General features: G+C 44.4%; 1 protein-coding gene across 2 annotated transcripts in view; it reads left to right on the top strand.

Moving 5' to 3' along the window:
* Positions 1-22347, top strand: part of HECTD4 (HECT domain E3 ubiquitin protein ligase 4) — a 269419-nt gene that overhangs the window by 46357 nt on the left and 200715 nt on the right. For both annotated transcript variants that reach the window (XM_077462034.1, XM_077462033.1), the window contains exons 4-6: positions 7421-7551; positions 12816-12924; positions 14340-14478. In XM_077462034.1, the coding sequence (XP_077318160.1) occupies positions 7421-7551; positions 12816-12924; positions 14340-14478 (379 nt within the window). The remainder of the gene's footprint in view (positions 1-7420; positions 7552-12815; positions 12925-14339; positions 14479-22347) is intronic.

Genomic DNA, 22347 nt, shown 5'->3' with positions numbered 1-22347 from the left:
AAGCTCATGAATGGATGAGAGTCCTTGGATCTTTTGGGCTGATGTTTCTGCCACATCGGAGTGATTGGACTTAGCGGTGAGGGGCTCTTTGCCGATCAAGTATTCTTGTGACCTGAGTACTAGGGTGATTCTTGGGAGATGAGGCCAAGATGTTCTAATAAAGGTTCTTGAAAAGAGGAAAAGCCACGTGTCTTGCCTTTGTATACCAAGGAGAGGCAAAAAGGGAGTCATCTATTTTGGAGAGGGCTAGTTGGTCCTGTAGATCTTGAATGCGAGAAGTATTCTGATTGGTCCTGGATATTGTCTGATCCATCTTATGTTCAATGGACTTAGTCCTGAATCCAAGGTTTTGGAGGTCTGCTTGAATAGTGGAAGAAATTAGAGAAGCGGTATGGGCAAGACCGTTGGGGAGCATTTTGGAGAAAGTGTTCATCATAAGGTGAAACTGTTTGGTGTGATGGCAAGCATGTGTCTGAAGGCTCTGAAATGGCAGGGCTAGCTGTAGGGTCCGACATGCTGGTGGTGATTTAATTCTTCCAGCATTCTCTCAAAGAGGGACACAGTAGAAGCTGGTGATAGCAGTTGGATGAGCATAGCACTGACAGCATCCTGCCCTGATTGAGAAGTGTTCGGTGGGCCTTCATCAGTGCCTGCCTCCATTTTCTCTCCCCTGTCCCCCTCCTCAAATGGAGCTCCTGACTCAATCTTGTCAGCCTCTGTGGTTGAGCTGAGGAATCCTGGGTGGCAGGACAAATTCCTCCTAACGGTCCCCGAGTGCATGGGCACTGTGCCCTGCTAGTCTCCCTGATTTCCTGTCCCCAGATGGGAGCGGAGATGAGCTGCTGGGTGTGGGGAGTCGTGGCTGGGCTTAGCAGGCTGGCACTGAGGGGAAGCTGGATAGGCTGGGGTCCTGTGGAGCTGATCCCACCTATCACGATCGCTCCCAGCGTCAGAAAGTGGTCTTGTAGGCCTTACCGGGAGCAGGGCAGAGAGGCTGTGTAGGCCGGGTCAATACAGAGCCCCCCCCATCTATCGGTTCTCTCTTCGGGTGTGGGGACCTTCTTTAACAGGTCCACTGCCTGTGTAGCCTGGGAGATGGATTGGAGATCCGTCTAATAGCTGTGGTGGTGAGCAGCAGGCCGGAGCGGGACTGAGCTCTGAGCTAGGCGTCCATCTCCGGAACTCATGCGCACTGCAGAGGAAATGTTATGCTTAGGTGGAATCTATGCTGATCCGTGTGGCCTTCTTCTGAAGAGGCCTCCCCTGGATAACTACGAAGTTGCTGGGCCTCTCCACAACTTGAGATGTCACGGACCGCTTCCGAATCCCTTCCTTAGTTTCCCCGCCTCAGGCTAGCCAGCCCCGAGAAGTAAAGTTGGGTGGATCCGCACACCAGGCCATAGGCTTCCTGGGGGCTGGTCAGGAGGACCAGGACCATGGAGTTAGAACATACTTCTGCACCAGAACCCCGAACCATTTGACATCCGCATATTAAGTACCCTCTCCCAGAAAGCACAGCAAGAGTGACACTCCCACTGGGCTTGCTCAGAGAGAAAGTAACCTTAAAGCACCCAACTAGACTGTTTCCATGACTGCCAGAAGAGACGGCGCCCCCTATGGCCAGGCCGAACACGCTATAGTCCAGTCAGACTGATGCTGAGGTCAAACTTTAGAATAATTATACCCAAACCAAACTGCAGTTCAGGTGTAACATTTAAATTTCAGAAACCCGGCGCTACACATGAAATGAGGGCACTCAACAGATCTCCCTCTCCCCTTACCACACATAGCTGAGATGTGCTTTTTTTTACAGACACAGCCTTGATCTGCAGTGTGTAGCTGGCGGCGTTGTTGCCATTCTGATCCTTGAAATTCCCTGATCATAATGGCAGATGCAATAGCCAGCTACACACTGTGCAGATTGAGGCTGTGTCTGTAAGGCTAAATGTACACGGGACGTTTCAACAAGCTCTAATGAACAATTTAACTTGACTGATAAAAACCCGCATTTACATGCCGCATTTGCATTTAGAAGCGTTTGAAAAAAAATTTTTATACTTTTTTCAAAACAGCCAAAAATGAAAAACACCTGTAAATGAAACACGGCTAAACACCGGCACTGCGGTTAGCATCTGAAACGTTGGAAACGATGGCGTCTGAACAAATTTTTTTTTTTTTTGCCTTTTAAAGAAAAGCCTCTAAACTCAACTACCTAAAAACTACATTAAACGAACCTGTGTACATGTACACATAAGATAACATTGGATGAGTTCAGGGGCAGCTGAAAAAAGCGTCCAACTGCCTCTGAACGTCCGTTTACCAGCAGCAGTGTACATGAGGCCTAAGGAAACCCAATCTCAGCTTTGTGCTGTGTGGGGTGGAGGAGCTCTGAATACCCAGCCTGTGTGCACTGTGGGAATGGGAGGAGATCTGCTGATGGCTCTTCTGCCCTCCTGACCCGATAACCCCCTTTTCTCCATCCTACTGGCATCTGTCCTCTGCTCTGTTGACCCCCCTGTACACAGTCCTACAAACTAATGGCCTCTGGAGACTGTCCTACAAACTGCTGATGCTTTCCTGCACCCCCACATCAGACAGGGTAGATCTGACCCTGCCGAGCATTAATTCAACATCAGGAGAAACGCCACCGGAGCATACCTCAGATACCGTTCTCCTTAGCCTGAGCTCTGGGAAACATGCCAGTGCCACTCAAATGAAGAAAAACAGGTCTGATATATATTGTATAAATCTGTACTCGCAAGCATAGTCGGATAAAAAGCATGTAGATTTCGACACCTGCACCCACAAACACAAGTAAAGAATGGTAGCACCCATATTTTTAGCTTTAGGTAAACCTGTAAGTATTGGAACGTCCATACCCTGGTCACTTGGTATTTTGCTCCTGTTTTATGAAACGGAAAGCTCTATACATTAGCACTGGTTCTCTTACTACTATTGAGAGGTGTGTCTGCCAGGCTGACAGCAGCTCAGGCTTTCACTGACTGCCTGCCCACTGGGCTTTAGCCATCTGCTGCCTCATTCATTCTGCATGGGGGGAAGGGTTGCTGATAATGAAAAAATATTTGATGGTTAGCCTAAGTACACCTTTTTTCATTTAATTTATGTAGTATATAACTATAGGTCCCTGTAAGCTCCTTATTGTAATGAAAGTCCTTGCTTGTTAGATGTCTGTGATACTACAACCGTTAGATGTCCCTGCCATAGTACCTTACTCTCACTGTCCATTTGGTAGTTTAGGTTGTGTCTAACCACTTTTGCATGTTCCAGCACCTCCTCTTAAAGAAGAAGTAAACCCTGATGGGTGTTACTTCCTCTTTGTTTCCCCGCAAAGGTAAAGCATAATGGGCTACTATGCATCGCATAGTAGCCCATTATGTGACACTTACCTGCAGGAGAAGCCTGCGATGTCCCTGTCTTCATCGCTAGTAGCTAACTTCCATTCTTCACCCCTTTTCCGGGGCCACGAACTCCGGCTCTGTGACTATGCCAGACTCGTGTGACGTTCCTTGCGCGCGGGAGCCGCCTTTAACGGCATGACCCAAGCTAGAAACGGCACAGCGTGCCCTTTATAACTCTGATGCATGCGCAGAAGAATTTACCGTATGGCGATTTGCAAATATCTCCTAGACCGTGCAGGTCTGGGAGATATTTATAGCACCTACAGGTAAGCCTTAAAGTGGTTCTGCACCTTTAAAAAAAATATTAAAGTGGTTGTAAACCCTTACAAACCACTTTGACCTACAGGTAAGCCTAGATTAAGGCTTACCTGTAGGTCCAAGCAATATCTCCTAAACCTATATGGTTTAGGAGATATTTGCCCGAAAACGGGCACCGCTGTCTACGGCGCATGCGCCGTAGACAGCGGCGTGCAGGAGCACTGAACGCGGCAGTTCCAAAAATGGAGCTGCCGCAATTGTCGACTCCCATGCGCATGCGCGGGAGTGACGTCATCGCGGCTTCGCCGAATGACAGCGGCGGAGCTGCGAGACGCCACCAGCAAGATGGATGCGGCGGACTACAGGGGACAGCATGACTTCGCTGGCTCCTGTGTCAGGTAAGTGACACATAATGGGCTACTATGCGATGCATAGTAGTCCATTAAGAGGAAGTAAACTCATCAGGGTTTACTTCCTCTTTAAAAGCCAGCAGCTACAAATATTGCAGCTGCTGACTTTTAATAAATTGACACTTGCCTGTCCCAGGGTCCAGCGATGTTGGCGGCAGATGACATCCTCTGTCAGCTAATCGCATTGCGGCTTCATTACCCAGTTCCCTACTGCGCATGCGCGAGTCGCACTGCGTGTCTCTGCTGGTCCCCGCTGTGTCCTGGGAACTGTGCGTTTCCCAGAACACAACGGGGGGGGGGGCGCATCTGCAGAGGTCTTGTCCCGGAAGTGGGTGCAGATACCTGGATTATCCAAGTGGGGGGGGGGGATCAGATGAGCGGAACTTCCTTCAGGGTGGAGGGCCGCTTTAATCTAAGCTTACCTATAGGTTAAAGTGGTTGTAAAGGGTTTACAACCACTTTGAAAACCAATAATAAACCCTACAAGGATACTGGGATTCCTTTGTAAGGGCTACATACCCAGCAACTCAAGTGCAGGGATCTCTTCAAAATTTTCAGTTATGCAGTGCCTTGGAAAAGTTTTCATACCCCTTGAAATTTTCCACATTTTGTAATGTTACCGAAAACGTAAATATATTTTACTTGGATTTTATGTGATAGACCAACACAAAGTGGCACATAATTGTGAAGTGGAAGGAAAATGATAAATGGTTTTCAATTTTTTTTTTTTTTTTTTTTTACAAATGTCTTAAAAGTGTGGCGTGTATTTGTATTCAGCCCCCCTGAGTCAATACTTTGTAGAACCACCTTTGCCTGCAATTGCAGCTGCAAGTCATTTTGGGGATCTCTACCAGTTTTGCACATGTAGAGAGTGACATTTTTGCCCATTTTTCTTTGCAAAATAGCTCAAGCTCTCAGCAATTTTCAAGTCTTTCCACAGATTCTCAAATGTATTTAGGTCTGGTCCATTATAATACATGAATATGCTTTGATCTAAACCATTCCATTGTATCTCTGATTGTATGTTTAAGGTCGTCTTGCTGGAAGGTGAACCTCCACCCCAGTCTCAAGTCTTTTGCAGACTCTAACAGGTTTTCTGTATTTGGCTCCATCCATCTTCCCATCAACTCTGACCAGCTTTCCTGTCCCTGCTGAAGAAAAGCATCCCCACAATGCGATGCAGCCACCACAATGTTTCACATTACATTTTTTTGTGTCATCTGACCAGAGCACCTTCTTCCACATGTTTGCTGTGTCCCCCACATGGCTTCTCACAAACTGCAAACGGGACTTCTTATGACTTTCTTTCAACAATGGCATTCGTCAGATTTGGCCAGATTTGTGAAGTGAGCAACTAATAGTTGTCCTGTGGACAGATTCTCCCTCCTGAGCTGTGGATCTCTGCAGCTCCTCCAGTTACCATGGGCCTTTTGGCTGCTTCTCTGATTAATGCTCTCCTTACCTGGCCTGTCAGTTTAGGTGGACGGCCATGTCTTGGTAGGTTTGCAGTTGTACTGTTTCCGTTTTCAGATTATGCATTGAACAGTGAGATGTTCAAAGCTTGGGATATGTTTTTTATAACCTAACCCTGCTTTAAACTTCTTCACAACTTTTTTTCCCCCCTCACCTCTCTGTGTTCCTTGGCCTTCATGATGCTGTTTGTGTACTAAGGTTCTCTAACAAAAGGGGCTTCACAGAACAGCTGTATTTATAGTGAGATTAAATTACACACAGGTGGACTCTATTTACTATCTAGGTGACTTGTGAAAGAAATTGATTCCAGTAGAATTTTGTTAGGGGTATATACAAATGCATGCCACGCTTTTTTCCGAAAATGTATTTGTTAAAAAAAATTGAAAGCCATTTATTGTTTTTCTTCCACTTCACAGTTATGTGCCACTTTATGTTGGTCTATCTCATAAAAGCCCAATTAAATACATTTACGGTTTTGTTTGTAACATGACAAAATGTGGAAATTTTAATGGGGTATGAATACTTTCTCTAGGCACTGTAGATGATAGAAGAAACTGTCAGATGACTCTTGGCACGCAAGCGTCTCCTGATGCTCAATTTAGAAATACATTGTCAAGGTGACAGCACCTCTTTAAAGGTAGCCACACATTCTCCACTGCCACTACTGTATTCAGGCAGCCATGATACCTGTGGTTGCCTGAATACACAAGCGGTGACTGCCTGTGATAGGTGGAAGACAAGTACAGCTGTGTACAGCCATTCGTGTTTATGGCCATCTGCAGCCCCTTATATATATTAATCCCTGACAAAATAAACTAAAGGATGTTTAGTCCTTAATATAATTAAAGAAAATACATGTAACATCACTGTGCATGCTACCACAAAGGTATAATTAAAAAGGAAACGGAGTCAACGAATCGCCTTTTTAGCTTTAGAGCCCTTTCACACTGAGCCATGGACAGCGTTGGTAGTAAAGTGCCGCTAACTTTAGCGGCGCTTTGCTGTCATTTTAGGGGCACTTTTAACCCCAGCTAGTGGCTGTGGAAAGGGTTAAATGCGCCCTAAAAGCGCCAAAGTGCTTTGCAGGCGCTGCAGCAGCGGTGCCCATTCATTTCAGTGGGCTGAAGCCTTTATATACACCGCTCCTCCACCGCCCCAAAGATGCTGCTTGCATTATGTCCTGCCAGTGCAGCCCCCCAGTATGAAAGCACTTGGACTTTCACACTGGGGCTGTAGGGGGAGGCATTTTACAGGCGCTATTTTTAGTGCCCGAAGAACACCTCCGTGTGAAATGGGTCTTAGGCTTCTTTCACATCAGCGTGTCTCCAGCAAAAGTTTTGCTTTTACTTGCACTTCAAGGAAACCTTTTGATTAAGTGGAGGTATTTGGTGTGCCCCAGGGTCTAGTGGCTGGTTGACTTTATCACTGTGCATAAATAAATCTTTTCTATCTTGCATAAGGCACTGCCAGTCTGAACTTCCTCAGTCCTTCCAGGCGGTGCCAACCGTCTCTTAAAGAACACTGGGCCTTTTCAAATAACTCTGTGCGTTTAACTGCTTAATACCTCTAACACAGCTGGTAAAGACCGCATCTTCAATTTCTATAATAAAACCACTGTAGGCTCAATTCAAGTTATAACTATTATTTGCCAGCAATGAAAAATAGATGGCTGAAATGATTGCACTTGTAGTAATCTGTGCATATTCATAGCCAAGGTGCCCTTTGCCGTCTTGTTTTTAGTCCTTTAGATTTAAAATTGTGTTACTTTAGCAGTATACCTAAACTTTGTATTTTCCTTGTGTTTTTTTATTTTTATTTTCAGGAATACATTTGTTAATGAAAGTTTTCTTTCCTCTTAAGGTTGCTGCTGCTGGAAGGAGGGCCAGGATCTCCCTCTTGTTTACTGGGAAGCAAGCACATTGTATCCTGGGGTTTCGAGGATATGCTTCCAGCTCCTGATGGGACCAGTGGTGCAAATAATGAAAACAAAGGTAAAGCATCATTGAAACCATGGAGAGAAACCTAGGGGGCACTGCTTTTAGCACTGTTTTTATTCCTCTTATTTAAAGCAGTATTAAACCGAAAAGCCAACATTTATTACATGGCCGCTTACCAATTCTTAGATGTGATGGCTGCATTAGTTGTTGTGGGTTTTTTTTTTTTTTTTTTTTTTTTTTTTTGCTCTCTCTTTTATTTTCACCTGGTGATCCAACCAGTAAGTGTTTTTCTGAAAACGAAAGAGGAAGTAAACCTTGCATCGCATAGTAGTCCATTATGTGTCACTTACCTGACACAGGAGCCAGCAAAGTCACCGCTGTCCCCTTGTGTACGGAGCATCCATCTTCTCGTGGGTCTCGCTGCTCCGGCGCTGTCATTCGACAAAGCCACGATAACGCCACTCCCGCACATGCGCACAGGAGCCTGCACTCGCGGCATATCGCCGTTGACAGCGGCACGCTCAGTGCGCCTGCGGTGCCTGTGTTTTGGCAAATATCTCCTAAACCATGTAGGTTTAGGAGATATTTCATGGACCTACAGGTAAGCCTTAATCTAGGCTTACCTGTAGGTCAAAGTGGTTTGTAAGGGTTTACAACCACTTTAATCTCTTTTCCAGATGTATACGATTATAGGTATGAGACAAATCATTTGACCCTACAGGGAGTCTTACAATAATCTGCTTTTATTTATGTAAATCCTTTATCTCAAAAGGGAAAGAAAACTGTTTGCTGTAACTAATTATAAAGTATAAACTGGAGTTTGATAAATTTGTTGGTGTATTTTTTAAATCTGCTAGTACATCCATCCCCCCCCCGACTGACAATGCTGCTGTCTTATGGGCCACCTGTGCTCCTTCATCCAGAGTGGAGGCACTTTGATACAGAATGATCACCAGGGAAAAAAGCCTAAAAAAAATAAAAGTAAGGCAGTCACCACATCTAATGATTAGTAAGCTGATATATATTCCATTTTTGGTTTTGGGGTTAATACAGCTTTAATATGCTTGCTTTTTAATGAATGGGGTTGTTGCCTATCTGAACAATATTTAATCTGATTTGAGTGTTGAATGCAAGCATTCTTTGTTTTTTTTTTTCTTCTTCAAAATGTTATCTCTTAAAGGGACTCTTTAAAGTGCATTCTTGCACAATAAAAAAAAAAAAAAAAAAAAAAAAAAAAGATTCATAATATTGTTTGTCTATTTATTTTAGTTATTATTAATTTATAAATGAAGCCTACTAATATTATTTGCAGAATATAATAAATTTTCAAACAATTTACATTTGCATGTTTGCCTATATTTTATCTCTTTAAAAACACTGCAAAGAACCTTCCAGAAATCCAGTGCGCTCTTAACTTCCTATTTGATTGCCTTATGTTGGTCATAAGTGGATAGAATTTTGAGCAAACATTCTCAGGAATGTTCTAAGAAAGTTTCTTAGTTTTTCCTATCATTAGTGGGTCAAATTGCCATTCCTTTTCTACAACAGTGATAAGAGAATTTTTTTGATCAGGAACAAATTTCGAACAGTATATGTGGTGTACGTTTAGTGAAGTCCATTTGTTCCAAAATTTAATTAAATCTTTTGAATGACATTCAACTTTTCCCAAGAATACTCTGTCCGCCGGCACCTGCCGATTGTTCATTACACGGGCACAATGGCAGTCTGCCTATGTAAACAAGACAAATTGTCGTTCTGTCAGTAGGGAAAGCATGGATCTTGTTCCTGCAAAGCGAAGATCTGGATCTATGCCTTCTCCTAGTAAAAGCACCTCCCACACTACAGTAAAACACCAGCTAAGGACCCATTTATCCCTTTGATTGCCCCTGATGTTAACCCCTCTCCAGCCAGAGTCATTAATACAGTGACGGTGCATATTTTTAGCACTGCTCACTGTATTAGTGTCACTGGTCCCCAAATTGTCAGTGTCCTGACTGTCCGCTGCAGTATCGCAGTCCCGCTATAAGTCGCCGATTGCCACTATTACTAGTAAAAAAATAAAAACATCCCATAGTTTGTAGTCGCTATAACTTTTGCGCAAACCAATCAATATACACTTATTGGGATTTTTTATTTTTTTTTGGCCAAAAATATGTAGCAGAATACATATTGGCCGAAATTGATTTAGAATTTTTTTTTTTTTTTTTTTTTTTTTTTTTTTTTACATTTGATTGGATTTGTTAAAAATTGTTTATTTTCAAAATAAAAATGGCAGAGGTGATCAAAAAACCACCAAAAGAGGGCTCGGTTTGTGGGAAAAGGGACATTAATTTTATCTGGGTACAGCGTCGCACGACCGCACAATTGTCAGTTAATATAACACAGTGCTGTATTGCAAAAAAGAATGCCCTGGTCATGAAGGTGGTAAATCTTCTGGAGGTCAGCTGGTTAACGCTGTGCATTTGCTGCTCTGAAAGTAGTGTTTTCAGCCCTACTTGTTCTACTTTTGTACTATAGAGCACCTTTACCATGTATTATGTAAACATGCAGCTATTGTGTAGTCTGCCAGTCTGTCAAGTTTTTAACCACTTCAGCCCCGGACCATTTTGCTGGTCAAAGACCACTTTTTGCGATTCGGTACTGCGTCGCTTTAACTGACAATTGCGCAGTCATGCGACGTGGCTCCCAAACAAAATTGACGTTTCTTTTGGTGGTATTTGATCACCCCTGCGGTTTTTATTTTTTGCGCTATAAACAAAAGTAGAGCGACAATTTTGAAAAAAAAACATTATTTTTTACTTTTTGTTATAATAAATATCCCCCAAAAATATATAAAACATTTTTTTTTTCCCTCAGTTTAGGCCGATACATATTCTACATATTTTTGGTAAAAAAAAAAGCAATAAACGATTGATTGGTTTGCGCAAAAGTTATAGCATTTACAAAATGGGGGATTTTTTTTTACTAGTAATGGCGGCGATCAGCGATTTTATTTTTTTATATTGTGACTGCGACATTATGGCGGACACATCGGACATTTTTGACACATTTTTGGGACCATTGTCATTTATACAGAAATCATTGCTATATAAATGCAGCGATTCCTGTGTTAATGACACTGGCAGTGAAGGGGTTAACCAGTGGGTCGCAGTGTAGGGGTTAAGTGTTCCTAGGGGTGTGTTACTAACTGTGGGGGGGGTTGGGCTTTAATTTGGTGAACACTGATCTCTGCTCCAATCACATGGAGCAGAGATCAGCATCACTATTTGCTAGGCAGAACGGGAAGATGCTGTTTACAACGGCATTTCCTCGTTCAGCCGTCCCGTGAGACGATCGCGGGTATGCCCGCGGCGATAGAGTCTGCGGGACCCGCGACTGGACTCACGGGTGTCCCGACCAGCGCGCTCGCGATGTCTGGGCAGCAAATTTAAAGGGACGTACAGGTACTCCCATTTGCCTGCCCATGCCATTCTGCCGACGTACATAGGCGTGCGCTGGTCGGGAACCGGTTAAACAATGTGTAAATGCAGGAAGTTTAACCACTTTTCCTGACACTAGTTTCTTAAGTTAAAATCAATATTTTTTGCTAGCAAATTACTTGGAACCCCCAAACATTATATATATATATATATATATATAATGTGTATATGTATGTGTGTATATTTTATCAGAGACCCTAGGGAATAAAATGTCAATTGCTGCAATATTTTATGTCGTACTGTATTTGCCCAGTGGTCTTTGAAACGCAATTTTTTTTCTTGCTGGTAGTTGGCATCTTTAATATTTGCAAACAAAATAAAGATTTCCTATTTAAAATAATAAGCTGTCAGGTTAATAAAAGAGTGATATCAGAACTAATTCAATCATACAGTTTGTAGTATACATAGATTTGCAAAACAGTGGGATAAAGGAATGTTCCTGTACCTTGTTTTACCTCATGGTTATGGTGAAATTGTGCGAATGCATCAATGAGGTGCATGTTCTCAGCTTGCAGAGCTTGGATTCATTGAATGAGTTTACCAAACAATTTAAATATTGCAGAATATACAGCCTCATGCTACATAACTAAGCCCCATTTCATGCTGAATAAACTAAATTATTAATGTATCTTAAATAGAAAAATATCTTTTAGATCGATTTTTACTCCAAACGCATTTTGTTAAAATAAATTTGATAAAAATACCAAAAATCTGATTTAAAAAAAAAAAAATTGTCCTAATAGACGAAAAATATTTTAATACAATTTTTATTCCTCTTTTTAAAGCAATACGTACGTAAGGTGAAACTTTACCAATAACTGTTTGATAATTTAATGTTTGTAACAAACAGACTTACATTTCACATTGATAATTAAGTTACCTAAATGAATGTGTGCTGTAAATTGCCTCCAGAATTGCTCCTGTTTCTTCTTTTTGGAGGCCGCCATTTTGTTGAAGCCCAGAGCAGTCAAGTCCTTATTAGAAAATCTCCCCTCTCCTTGATCCGTGGGGGTGAAAGGAGAGAATATAAGGGAGATTAAGATAAGACACTAGCCTTGTAAGGCTCAGTATATACTGAATGAAAAAAAAAAAAAAAAACCTGATGGCTCAGGTCAGAGCTGCTGTACTAATAATCCATTGTTGGCACAGCAATCTTCCCTGCTGTTCTATTGTGTTCAGCCAGTACACTCCATTCATCTGACTCGGAGATGGTCGGCAGACTTTTTTCAGGCATGCCCCTTCGACAGAAGCCGGCCTGACTCCAGTACACACGGGCGGAATGTTAGCTGGTTTCTGTTGAACTGTCCGATGCCGCCCGGCATTTGGCTCGTGCTTTGGGGTAACTTTTATTTTTTAATTTTTTGTTTCTCCAGCAGAGATTGTCTGCCATCTTTCCTACTTTTCTTTTCTCCTTCCCTAATCTGTGTTCCCGCCACACAGTCTTGTGTCAGTCTTGTTCAGCAACAGTAAATCTTAAAGCTGTCAGCGGATCAGCCTCTAGTGGCTCTGATTTTAGGCACAGTGCTGAGAATAGATGGCAACTGAGCATGTGCAGAGCAGGTCAAGACCATGCATTCATGGATTTTAAATGGTATAGGCACTGATTTTTTATGTTATACCTGAAAAGGGGGCCTGTGATCTATTAGGAATTTATTTTTTTATGACTAAATTTTCACAATGCTTCAAGGTGCAGCTTTGTGGATTCCTCTACCCATGCACCCACCTATTTGCTGTCACAATATAAAGATTGTTTTGCAGCAGTGTTGGAAGTAGAAAAAAAATAAATAAAAAAATTCCCTCTAGGTGACCTTATTTTTTTTTTTTTTTTTAATAACCTAGATGCAGATTTGGGTCGCTGCTTGGCCTCAGATGGGCTTTACTTATATACAACTAACTCTGTGGGAAAAGGGTTAAGCAAGCTGGGATCAGGACTTCATGGCACTTTACGGTAAGCCTTTTATTTTTCATTTAAAACGAGCAGAACTATTTGCAGCCTTGAAAAGGCAGTTTGGTTTGATGTAATTCTTATGGACTTTTCAGAAAAGAGCATGTAAAAAGGTAAGCAGCAGGTTTTAAATATTAAGTTATGCTGTATGAATGGGAACATGTAACAAAAGTGGGTGTTATTCCAATGTAAAAATGGAAATGATTTTTAAGCCTTACTGGGTGCTGATAGAAAATAACGTGCATACACAAAAATTCATGCATTTATGATGGGTGGTTACGGACGATGATATACCACTAAACATACAAATACAAAAAAAAGTAGTATTTTCAGTGTCAGTTGAGTCCACTCTGACCTCTGCACAACCAGCTTGCTGTCAGTGCCGCCAGCTATAGTTGGCAAAACTGATGCTTTCACAATACAATAACTCGGTGGGAATGATTCCCCCATCCACATCAAATATGTGGTACAGAGAAGCTTCAGATCGGCAGCACACCTACACAGAAAGTAAAGTATAAAGGTGGTTTTGACAAAGCACTTCTATAGTGTGAAATGCTTCAACCTGCCTGCATTTCCCCTGTCTGAACCCATCCAGTGCTTTTAATATATATATATGCTTCAATAAAGACTTTATGCTTTACTTTCTGTGTAGGTGTGCTGCCGGTCCTAAGATTCTCTGTGCCATGTTTTCTGCTGCAGTGGCAGGGCGTGCACCTCACAGAAGCAACATTGGAGTGTTACCAATTGCATCACCTGTGAGCAGCGATCTTTTTCTCTAGATCAAATATGTGGATGGTGGAATCTGGTATATATATAAAAATGTATTAAAGGGGTTGTAAGGGCAGGTTTTTTTTCTTTTTTTTTAATATATTTTAATGCATTAAGATAAAAAAAAACACCTGTGTTATAGCAGAATCCCCCAAAACATACCTGAGCCACATCTCTGTCCAGTGATGTCAACTAGTCCCTCTGCCATCTGGGACTCTCCTCTTGATTGGCTGAGACACAGCAGCGGTGCCATTGGCTCCTGCAGCTGTCAATCAAAGTCAGTTAGCCAATCAGGAGAGGGGGTGGCTGAACAGCAACTCCGTGTCTGAATGGATACACAGAGAGGCAGCTCGGCTCGGGTGCTCCAATAGCAAGCCACTTGCTGTGGGGGGCATTCAACAGGAGGGAGGGGTCTGGAGCAGTAAAGAGGACCCTAAAAGAGAAGGATCTGGGCTTCCCTGTGCAAAGCCAATTGCACATAAGCGGTAAGTATTACATGTTTGTTTAATTTTTTAAAGAAGACTTTACAATCACTTTAATGTATTGCCAGCCTATACCTAGGAGTCATACTTTTTTTGCTGGACTTAAAAAATTTTGCATCATGATGTCACTTTTCATGGATAATGCTAAATGTGCCCATTATTCTTCAGAGGTTTTGTCTACTGTCGAAATGAAGACTTGGAGGCTGGCTGGATTGCTTATGGAAATGGGAAGCTGCTTCATCGGCCGGCATCTTTCGATAACAAACCTCATTTCCTTTTCCAAATCATTGACCAGTACACCCTTCAGGTAAACAGATGGCTTGTGTTAATGAAAATTAGGTAAAAGTGAGGTTTGTAAAGAACCCATCGATCTGGCATTGTTCTCTGAACAACATATCAAATAGTTATTGGTTATACTGTAAGTATTCATTTCACTCTTGCTGTTTCACACGGAAAACCTTATTTTTAAACATTTTTATATGCATCAAAAAGGTATGACAAATGGTAGTAGTGTGTATATGTACAGTTTACTTAACCTTTAAAGTGGTTGTAAACCCTTACAACACACTTTGACCTACAGGTAAGCCTAGATTAAGGCTTACCTGTAGGTCCAAGAAATATCTCCTAAACTTATACGGTTTAGGAGATATTTGCCCGAAGACGGGCACTGCTGTCAACTACGGAGATGCCGCGCGTGTCGGCTCCCGTGCGCATGCGCGGGAGTGACGTCATCGCAGCTTCGCCGAATGACAGCGGCGGAGCTGTGAGACCCCACCGAGAAGATGGATGCGCCGGACTACAGGGGACAGCGGTGACTTCGCTGGCTCCTGTGTCAGGTAAGTGACACACAATGGACTACTATGCGCTGCATAGTAGTCCATTATGCTTTTGCCTTTGCAGGGAATGAAAGAGGAAGTAAACCCATTAGGGTTTACTTCCTCTTTAAGGATTAACATCTCTAAAGCTTAAAGAATAACTCAATCTTGACAAAACTTCTGGAAAAATTATTTCTCTATTGTCTGACACAACTTGGCATCAGCCATGTGTAATAGCAATGCAAACATTTGTTTTGTTTTTTTGACAATCCAATATAAGCTTTTGAAAAATCTCCTTTCCTGTAGTGGGTTCTATCTGCCTGCTGGCCATCTCTTTCCACAACTTCCTGTATTCACTGTAATGCTTTGTAGCTTCTCTGCTGTTTTTCTCATAAGGCACAGGGAGTACATATCGCAGAATTCAAGGAAGTAAATGTGTGGGGATTTTCGGAATACGTTTTCAAACTTCAACATTGTTAAGATTTATTGGGAGTAGATCAAAAATAAGTGACTTTCACGGTGGATGTATATGTATGCCCTATAGGTGCACGTGACCCACCTTACTTGGGGCCAAACTCTGAGTAACATTGAGCTTGTCGCAGGCAAAAGTTGTGCTTTTTACACTTCTTGAAGGTCTCAGGCAGTACCATCTGTGCCTTTTGGCTGATTCTGAACCCCCCCCCCCTCCGTACTATACATCCTCAGGTACTCATTCCTCTTCCACCATGTAAGAGGTTAACCAAGAAGAATGGCCGATGCTTTTTTAGCCATACTTCTCTTCTGGGTCACAGGAGTGCACTTATTTCTGCACTCCTGTGATCTAGATTCAGCCAACCGCAGGATAAAGACTGGTGTCTGCTGATGTCACTGAGCCTAACCAGGCTTTGGAAGGATCACGATTTTAACAGAGTTCCACCCAGATGCCTAACTGGAATCTGGCTTAGCCACTCAGCGTACCACTGTGGGCCTGAAAACTGAGGGATCAGCAGTTGATCAGTGATCATTCAGTTCCTGGTCTTGGAGCAGCAGTAGACGGGCGGTCGAATGCTGAAGCCCCATTGGTTGAGTACGTGTTGATTTTTTATTTTTTTTTATTTCCCTTACTCCCCCCCCCCCCCCCCAAATGCCCACCTTCTCCCCTCTTAATGCTACTTTCCCCAGCAGATACTCGCACAGAGACTTAAGGCGGATAAATCTTGTTCTTACAATATTAGTCTATCACATTTATCGAAGGTCAAAAGACTTATTTTCGCTAGTGTGAGTCTCAGGGGGTTTATTCCACATGCGTTTCTGGTGAGCTCTTTTAGTCCCAAAAAAAAATGTTGTAGTTGGTATCTCAAAGATGTCTGCTTTGTCTGTTTTGTATCATCCTCTTGCTAATGATTTGCTGATTTGTACTGTTATATAAGGGGTTACTCCCTTCACTGCTTTTGTTAGGCCTTCTCTTCAACTATGGGATTTAATTTATGATTTCTTGGTGTTACAAAGACCGCCCCCCCCTCAAACCTTTTTTGGTACTTTTTCTAGCCCCTTAGGTAGCCTATCTTGTGGCCGTCTCCTTGGCCAGAAGGTTTTCTGAGTTAGCCATGTTTTTTCTGTAAGGAGCCTCTTTTGATCTTGCATAAAGAAAAGGTTGTTTTGCGATCAAGGCCCTTGTTTCTTACCTAAAGTAGTCTCTAAAGTAGTTTCTGCATGTCCATCAGCGGTTCACCCCAAAGTGATATCTCACTGCTGAGTGTAGCGAGGGCCGTCAAGGTTTACCTTTTGGCCACAGCTTCTTCTAATCAAATGCATTCCTTGTTTGTTAGTTCAGAAGGTTCTGAAATAGGTTCTCCTACTTCCAAATCCACTATTTTCTAAGCAGATTAGACCGGTTATTGTGCAGGCCTAGGTGTTGCCAGATACTGTTCTTGGCATTAATTCCCACTCCACTAGATCAGACGGTGCTTCTTGGGCTTTTCATCATCAAGCCTCTGTGTCTCAGATCTGTATGGCTGTGACCTGGTCTTCTGTAAATATGTTCTCTAAGTGTTAGAAGGTCGATGTGTCTATCTCCACAGATGCCAGCTTTGGTTCTGCCAAAGACTATATCATGTCTTTGGTGCTCCCCAACCGGGTCACAGACAGTTAAAAGCATGATGGAGGTTCTTCCCTTTCCCCACTCTCTTTTTTTTTTAAATTTTAAGTTTTTTTGTCTGGGGTTCCACTTTAATCATTTCCGGAAGCTTTCTAGCAAGTGTACTCTCAGATGCTACTCCACATTAACAGCATATTTAACGCTCCCCAGGCAATTTGGGTCATGCATTGATCTCCTTTAAAACTTAACTAATACGTTGAAAAAAGGAAGAGGAAATCTGCGCTACAGTGTATACTTAACGAAAATGTGTGATGCAGCAATTCTAATATATACCCAAAGTGAAATATACATATAAAAACAAAGAAAAAGAAGAGAACTGCGCAATCCCTAATACTTCTATTAGGATGTAAACCACTCTACCTTAAAGAAGTGTATCTTGTGATCTATTATTAACACACCAAACTAATGACTAAATAAACCATAAGTCATTACTTATAACTAAATACAGTAAACATATATATTGCCCCTCATAGGTTATGAACCAAAAGGAAAAAATGTACAATTCTAAGTCAGCGATTCAAAAACAAGAAACATATAAAGTAGAATCAAACAGTACTGAAAATGTATGTGATAACATAAAGTCCATTAAAAGTCCAACTGGAGAAACACCCTGTGTAAAAGGGATCTATTCAATCGTGAAACTTTTCAATCAACGTGAAGTAACACCAGGTGCACCTCCACCAGACAAGTAATAATAGCCCCTTACCAGACGTCCCGGTAGGGAGCGCTTAATCACAAAATGGGTCTGAAGATGGATCAAACTTGAGCTCTCCAAATGGAACACTTTTACGTAGGACAGGTTAGGAAATACGCCAGTCATAAACCATCCAGCAGGGGAAAACGCCGTTTGAAGCGGGACTCAGATGTGTAGCATTGTAGGATCAAGGAAGGTTCACCATAGGGAGGAAAAGATGCTCCAAATAGTGTAAAATCATTTATTAAAACAAAAATATAAAACAAGAGATGCACTTACAAACATGAAAGAACATCGGGCATATCATCAAACTGGGCAAGCGTCGGCCGATCGCGAACACCAATCGATATCCCTTCTGGTACCAGTTCACATGAGTGAAAAATTCACGTCGTCTGGGGTATGGGTGACACGCCATATTGCCTCCATTATATAGTGAATGTTGGAACAAGCCACCTCCTCCGTTGTGTGAGAGCCTGTTTCACTTCCGGGATCAAAGGACCAGGCCTCACTCTCATATCCAATAGAGTGAGAGCCTATTTCACTTCCGGGATCAAAGAACCAGGCCTCACTCTCATATCCAATAGAGTGCAAGGTCAGGGAGCCAAGGCGGCGGAAATGATCCATGCAATCACCCACCCCTCCCTGTTTACGACTGTAAAGCGACGCTCCTTACAACGGCGTGACAACACGCCGTACGTAACGAGCGGATGACGCCACCTCGTACGTCACGAGCGGATGACAACACGTCGTACGTAGCGAGCGGATGGACGGCGCGCATCACCCACTACAAGGAAGTATGTGCGCTCCATCTGATGCCAAGTCTCGCTTTCAATACAATGTACGTAACGAGCGGATGACGGCACACCGTACGTAGCGGGCGGATGGGCGGCGCACATCACCCCCTGCAAGGAAGTGTGCGCGTTTCATCTGGTGCCATGTCTCGCTTTCAATACAGTGTAGTCGTGGCTCCAGACCTCCATAGCAAATAAATCTTCCTCCATATCACGAAGGAGGAAGAATAAAGAATTTTATATATATATATATATATACCTCAAATAAAATTAAATTAAAAAGGGAGGAGGGGACTAGTCCAACCACAAAATTAAAAATTATAGGGATGCACCGAAATTTCGGCCGCCGAAACATATCGGCCGAAAATGCCCTTTTCGGCAATTTGCCGAAAGAGAAAAACGGCCGATAATGGAGCCGAAAATGGGGCGGGGCCAGGGTAGGGGGCGGGGCTCCGCCCCCCGCCCCTGGTGCGCCCATCATGAAGAGCTATATCACGCTATAGTGCAGGCAAGCCGTCTCCGCCGCCTGTTTGATCACAGCGCGGGAACATCACAGCTTTCAGTTCAATAGCTGTGTGTTCCCGGCCGCGCGCCATCATGTACAGCCCCTCCCCCTTGTCAGGGCACTTTGATAGACAGATCACCCGTAGGATTGGACGGATGATCTGTCTATCAAAGTGCACTGACAAAGGGGAGGGGCTGTACGTGACGGCGCGCGGCCGGGAACACACAGCTATTGAACTGAAAGCTGTGATGTTCCCCTGCTGTGATCAAACAGGCGACGGAGGCGACTCTCCTCTTCTCTCTTCTGTTTTCTCTTCACAGGTTGGCTGCTATGAGGGGACACACACACACTGGCTGCTATGAGGGGACACACACACACACTGGCTGCTATGAGGGGACACACACACACTGGCTGCTATGAGGGGACACACACACACTGGCTGCTATGAGGGGACACACACACACTGGCTGCTATGAGGGGACACACACACACTGGCTGCTATGAGGGGACACACACACACTGGCTGCTATGAGGGGACACACACACACTGGCTGCTATGAGGGGACACACACACACTGGCTGCTATGAGGGGACACACACACACTGGCTGCTATGAGGGGACACACACACACTGGCTGCTATGAGGGGACACACACACACTGGCTGCTATGAGGGGACACACACACACTGGCTGCTATGAGGGGACACACACACACTGGCTGCTATGAGGGGACACACACACACTGGCTGCTATGAGGGGACACACACACACTGGCTGCTATGAGGGGACACACACACACTGGCTGCTATGAGGGGACACACACACACTGGCTGCTATGAGGGGACACACACACACTGGCTGCTATGAGGGGACACACACACACTGGCTGCTATGAGGGGACACACACACACTGGCTGCTATGAGGGGAGACACACACACTGACTGCTATGAGGGGAGACACACACTGGCTGCTATGAGGGGAGACACACACTGGCTGCTATGAGGGGAGACGCACACTGGCTGCTATGAGGGGACACACACACTGACTGCTATGAGGGGAGACACACACTGACTGCTATGAGGGGAGACACACACTGACTGCTATGAGGGGAGACACACACTGACTGCTATGAGGGGAGACACACACTGACTGCTATGAGGGGAGACACACACTGACTGCTATGAGGGGAGACACACACTGACTGCTATGAGGGGAGACACACACTGACTGCTATGAGGGGAGACACACACTGACTGCTATGAGGGGAGACACACACTGACTGCTATGAGGGGAGACACACAATGACTGCTATGAGGGGAGACACACACTGGCTGCATTGTATCAATTGTATCATGTGTCATGTATCATGTGTGCAATTTCTGACCCTCTCCTGTACCACGTCCGCAGTCTCTGACCATCTCCTGTACCACGTCCGCAGTCTCTGATCATCTCCTGTACCACGTCCGCAGTCTCTGACCCTCTCCTGTACCACGTCCGCAGTCTCTGACCCTCTCCTGTACCACGTCCGCAGTCTCTGACCCTCTCCTGTACCACGTCCGCAGTCTCTGACCATCTCCTGTACCACGTCCCCAGTCTCTGACCATCTCCTGTACCACGTCCCCAGTCTCTGACCATCTCCTGTACCACGTCCCCAGTCTCTGACCATCTCCTGTACCACGTCCCCAGTCTCTGACCATCTCCTGCACCATGTCCCCAGTCTCTGACCATCTCCTGCACCATGTCCCCAGTCTCTGACCATCTCCTGCACCATGTCCCCAGTCTCTGACCATCTCCTGCACCATGTCCCCAGTCTCTGACCATCTCCTGCACCATGTCCCCAGTCTCTGACCATCTCCTGCACCATGTCCCCAGTCTCTGACCATCTCCTGCACCATGTCCCCAGTCTCTGACCATCTCCTGCACCATGTCCCCAGTCTCTGACCATCTCCTGCACCATGTCCCCAGTCTCTGACCATCTCCTGCACCATGTCCCCAGTCTCTGACCATCTCCTGCACCATGTCCCCAGTCTCTGACCATCTCCTGCACCATGTCCCCAGTCTCTGACCATCTCCTGCACCATGTCCCCAGTCTCTGACCATCTCCTGCACCATGTCCCCAGTCTCTGACCATCTCCTGCACCATGTCCCCAGTCTCTGACCATCTCCTGCACCATGTCCCCAGTCTCTGACCATCTCCTGCACCATGTCCCCAGTCTCTGACCATCTCCTGCACCATGTCCCCAGTCTCTGACCATCTCCTGCACCATGTCCCCAGTCTCTGACCATCTCCTGCACCATGTCCCCAGTCTCTGACCATCTCCTGCACCATGTCCCCAGTCTCTGACCATCTCCTGCACCATGTCCCCAGTCTCTGACCATCTCCTGCACCATGTCCCCAGTCTCTGACCATCTCCTGCACCATGTCCCCAGTCTCTGACCATCTCCTGCACCATGTCCCCAGTCTCTGACCATCTCCTGCACCATGTCCCCAGTCTCTGACCATCTCCTGCACCATGTCCCCAGTCTCTGACCATCTCCTGCACCATGTCCCCAGTCTCTGACCATCTCCTGCACCATGTCCCCAGTCTCTGACCATCTCCTGCACCATGTCCCCAGTCTCTGACCATCTCCTGCACCATGTCCCCAGTCTCTGACCATCTCCTGCACCATGTCCCCAGTCTCTGACCATCTCCTGCACCATGTCCCCAGTCTCTGACCATCTCCTGCACCATGTCCCCAGTCTCTGACCATCTCCTGCACCATGTCCCCAGTCTCTGACCATCTCCTGCACCATGTCCCCAGTCTCTGACCATCTCCTGCACCATGTCCCCAGTCTCTGACCATCTTCTGTACCATGTCCCCAGTCTGACCACCTCCTGTATAAAAATTTTTTAAAAAAACAGTCATTTTCGGTATCGGTGCTGTTTCGGTATCGGTTTCGGTTTTCGGCCTAGTGTATTTTTCATTTTCGGTATCGGTTTCGGCACCAAAAAACCCATTCGGTGCATCCCTAAAAAATTATTAACTAGCACTTAATAATCAAAAATGGATAAAACATACAAGGCACTTTGTAATACATGGCTAACTCAATATGTGGTTAAACACTTCATAATATTAAGATAGCGGTATTAACTAAGCTACAAAGTTCACCCACAGCAAAAAGTGAAAGGGGCATACACAACTGTATTATGTAGAACTCAATACATTATGAGAAAAAAGATGAGAAAAAAGA

The sequence above is a fragment of the Lithobates pipiens genome, unplaced genomic scaffold (assembly GCF_037356315.1).
Source record: "Lithobates pipiens isolate NorthernLeopardFrog02 unplaced genomic scaffold, aLitPip1_a1.2 Scaffold_3, whole genome shotgun sequence".
NCBI classification, from domain to species: Eukaryota; Metazoa; Chordata; class Amphibia; order Anura; family Ranidae; genus Lithobates; species Lithobates pipiens.
The sequence above is the reverse complement of the archived record's forward strand: the minus strand, read 5'-3'. Positions and strand labels throughout refer to the sequence as shown.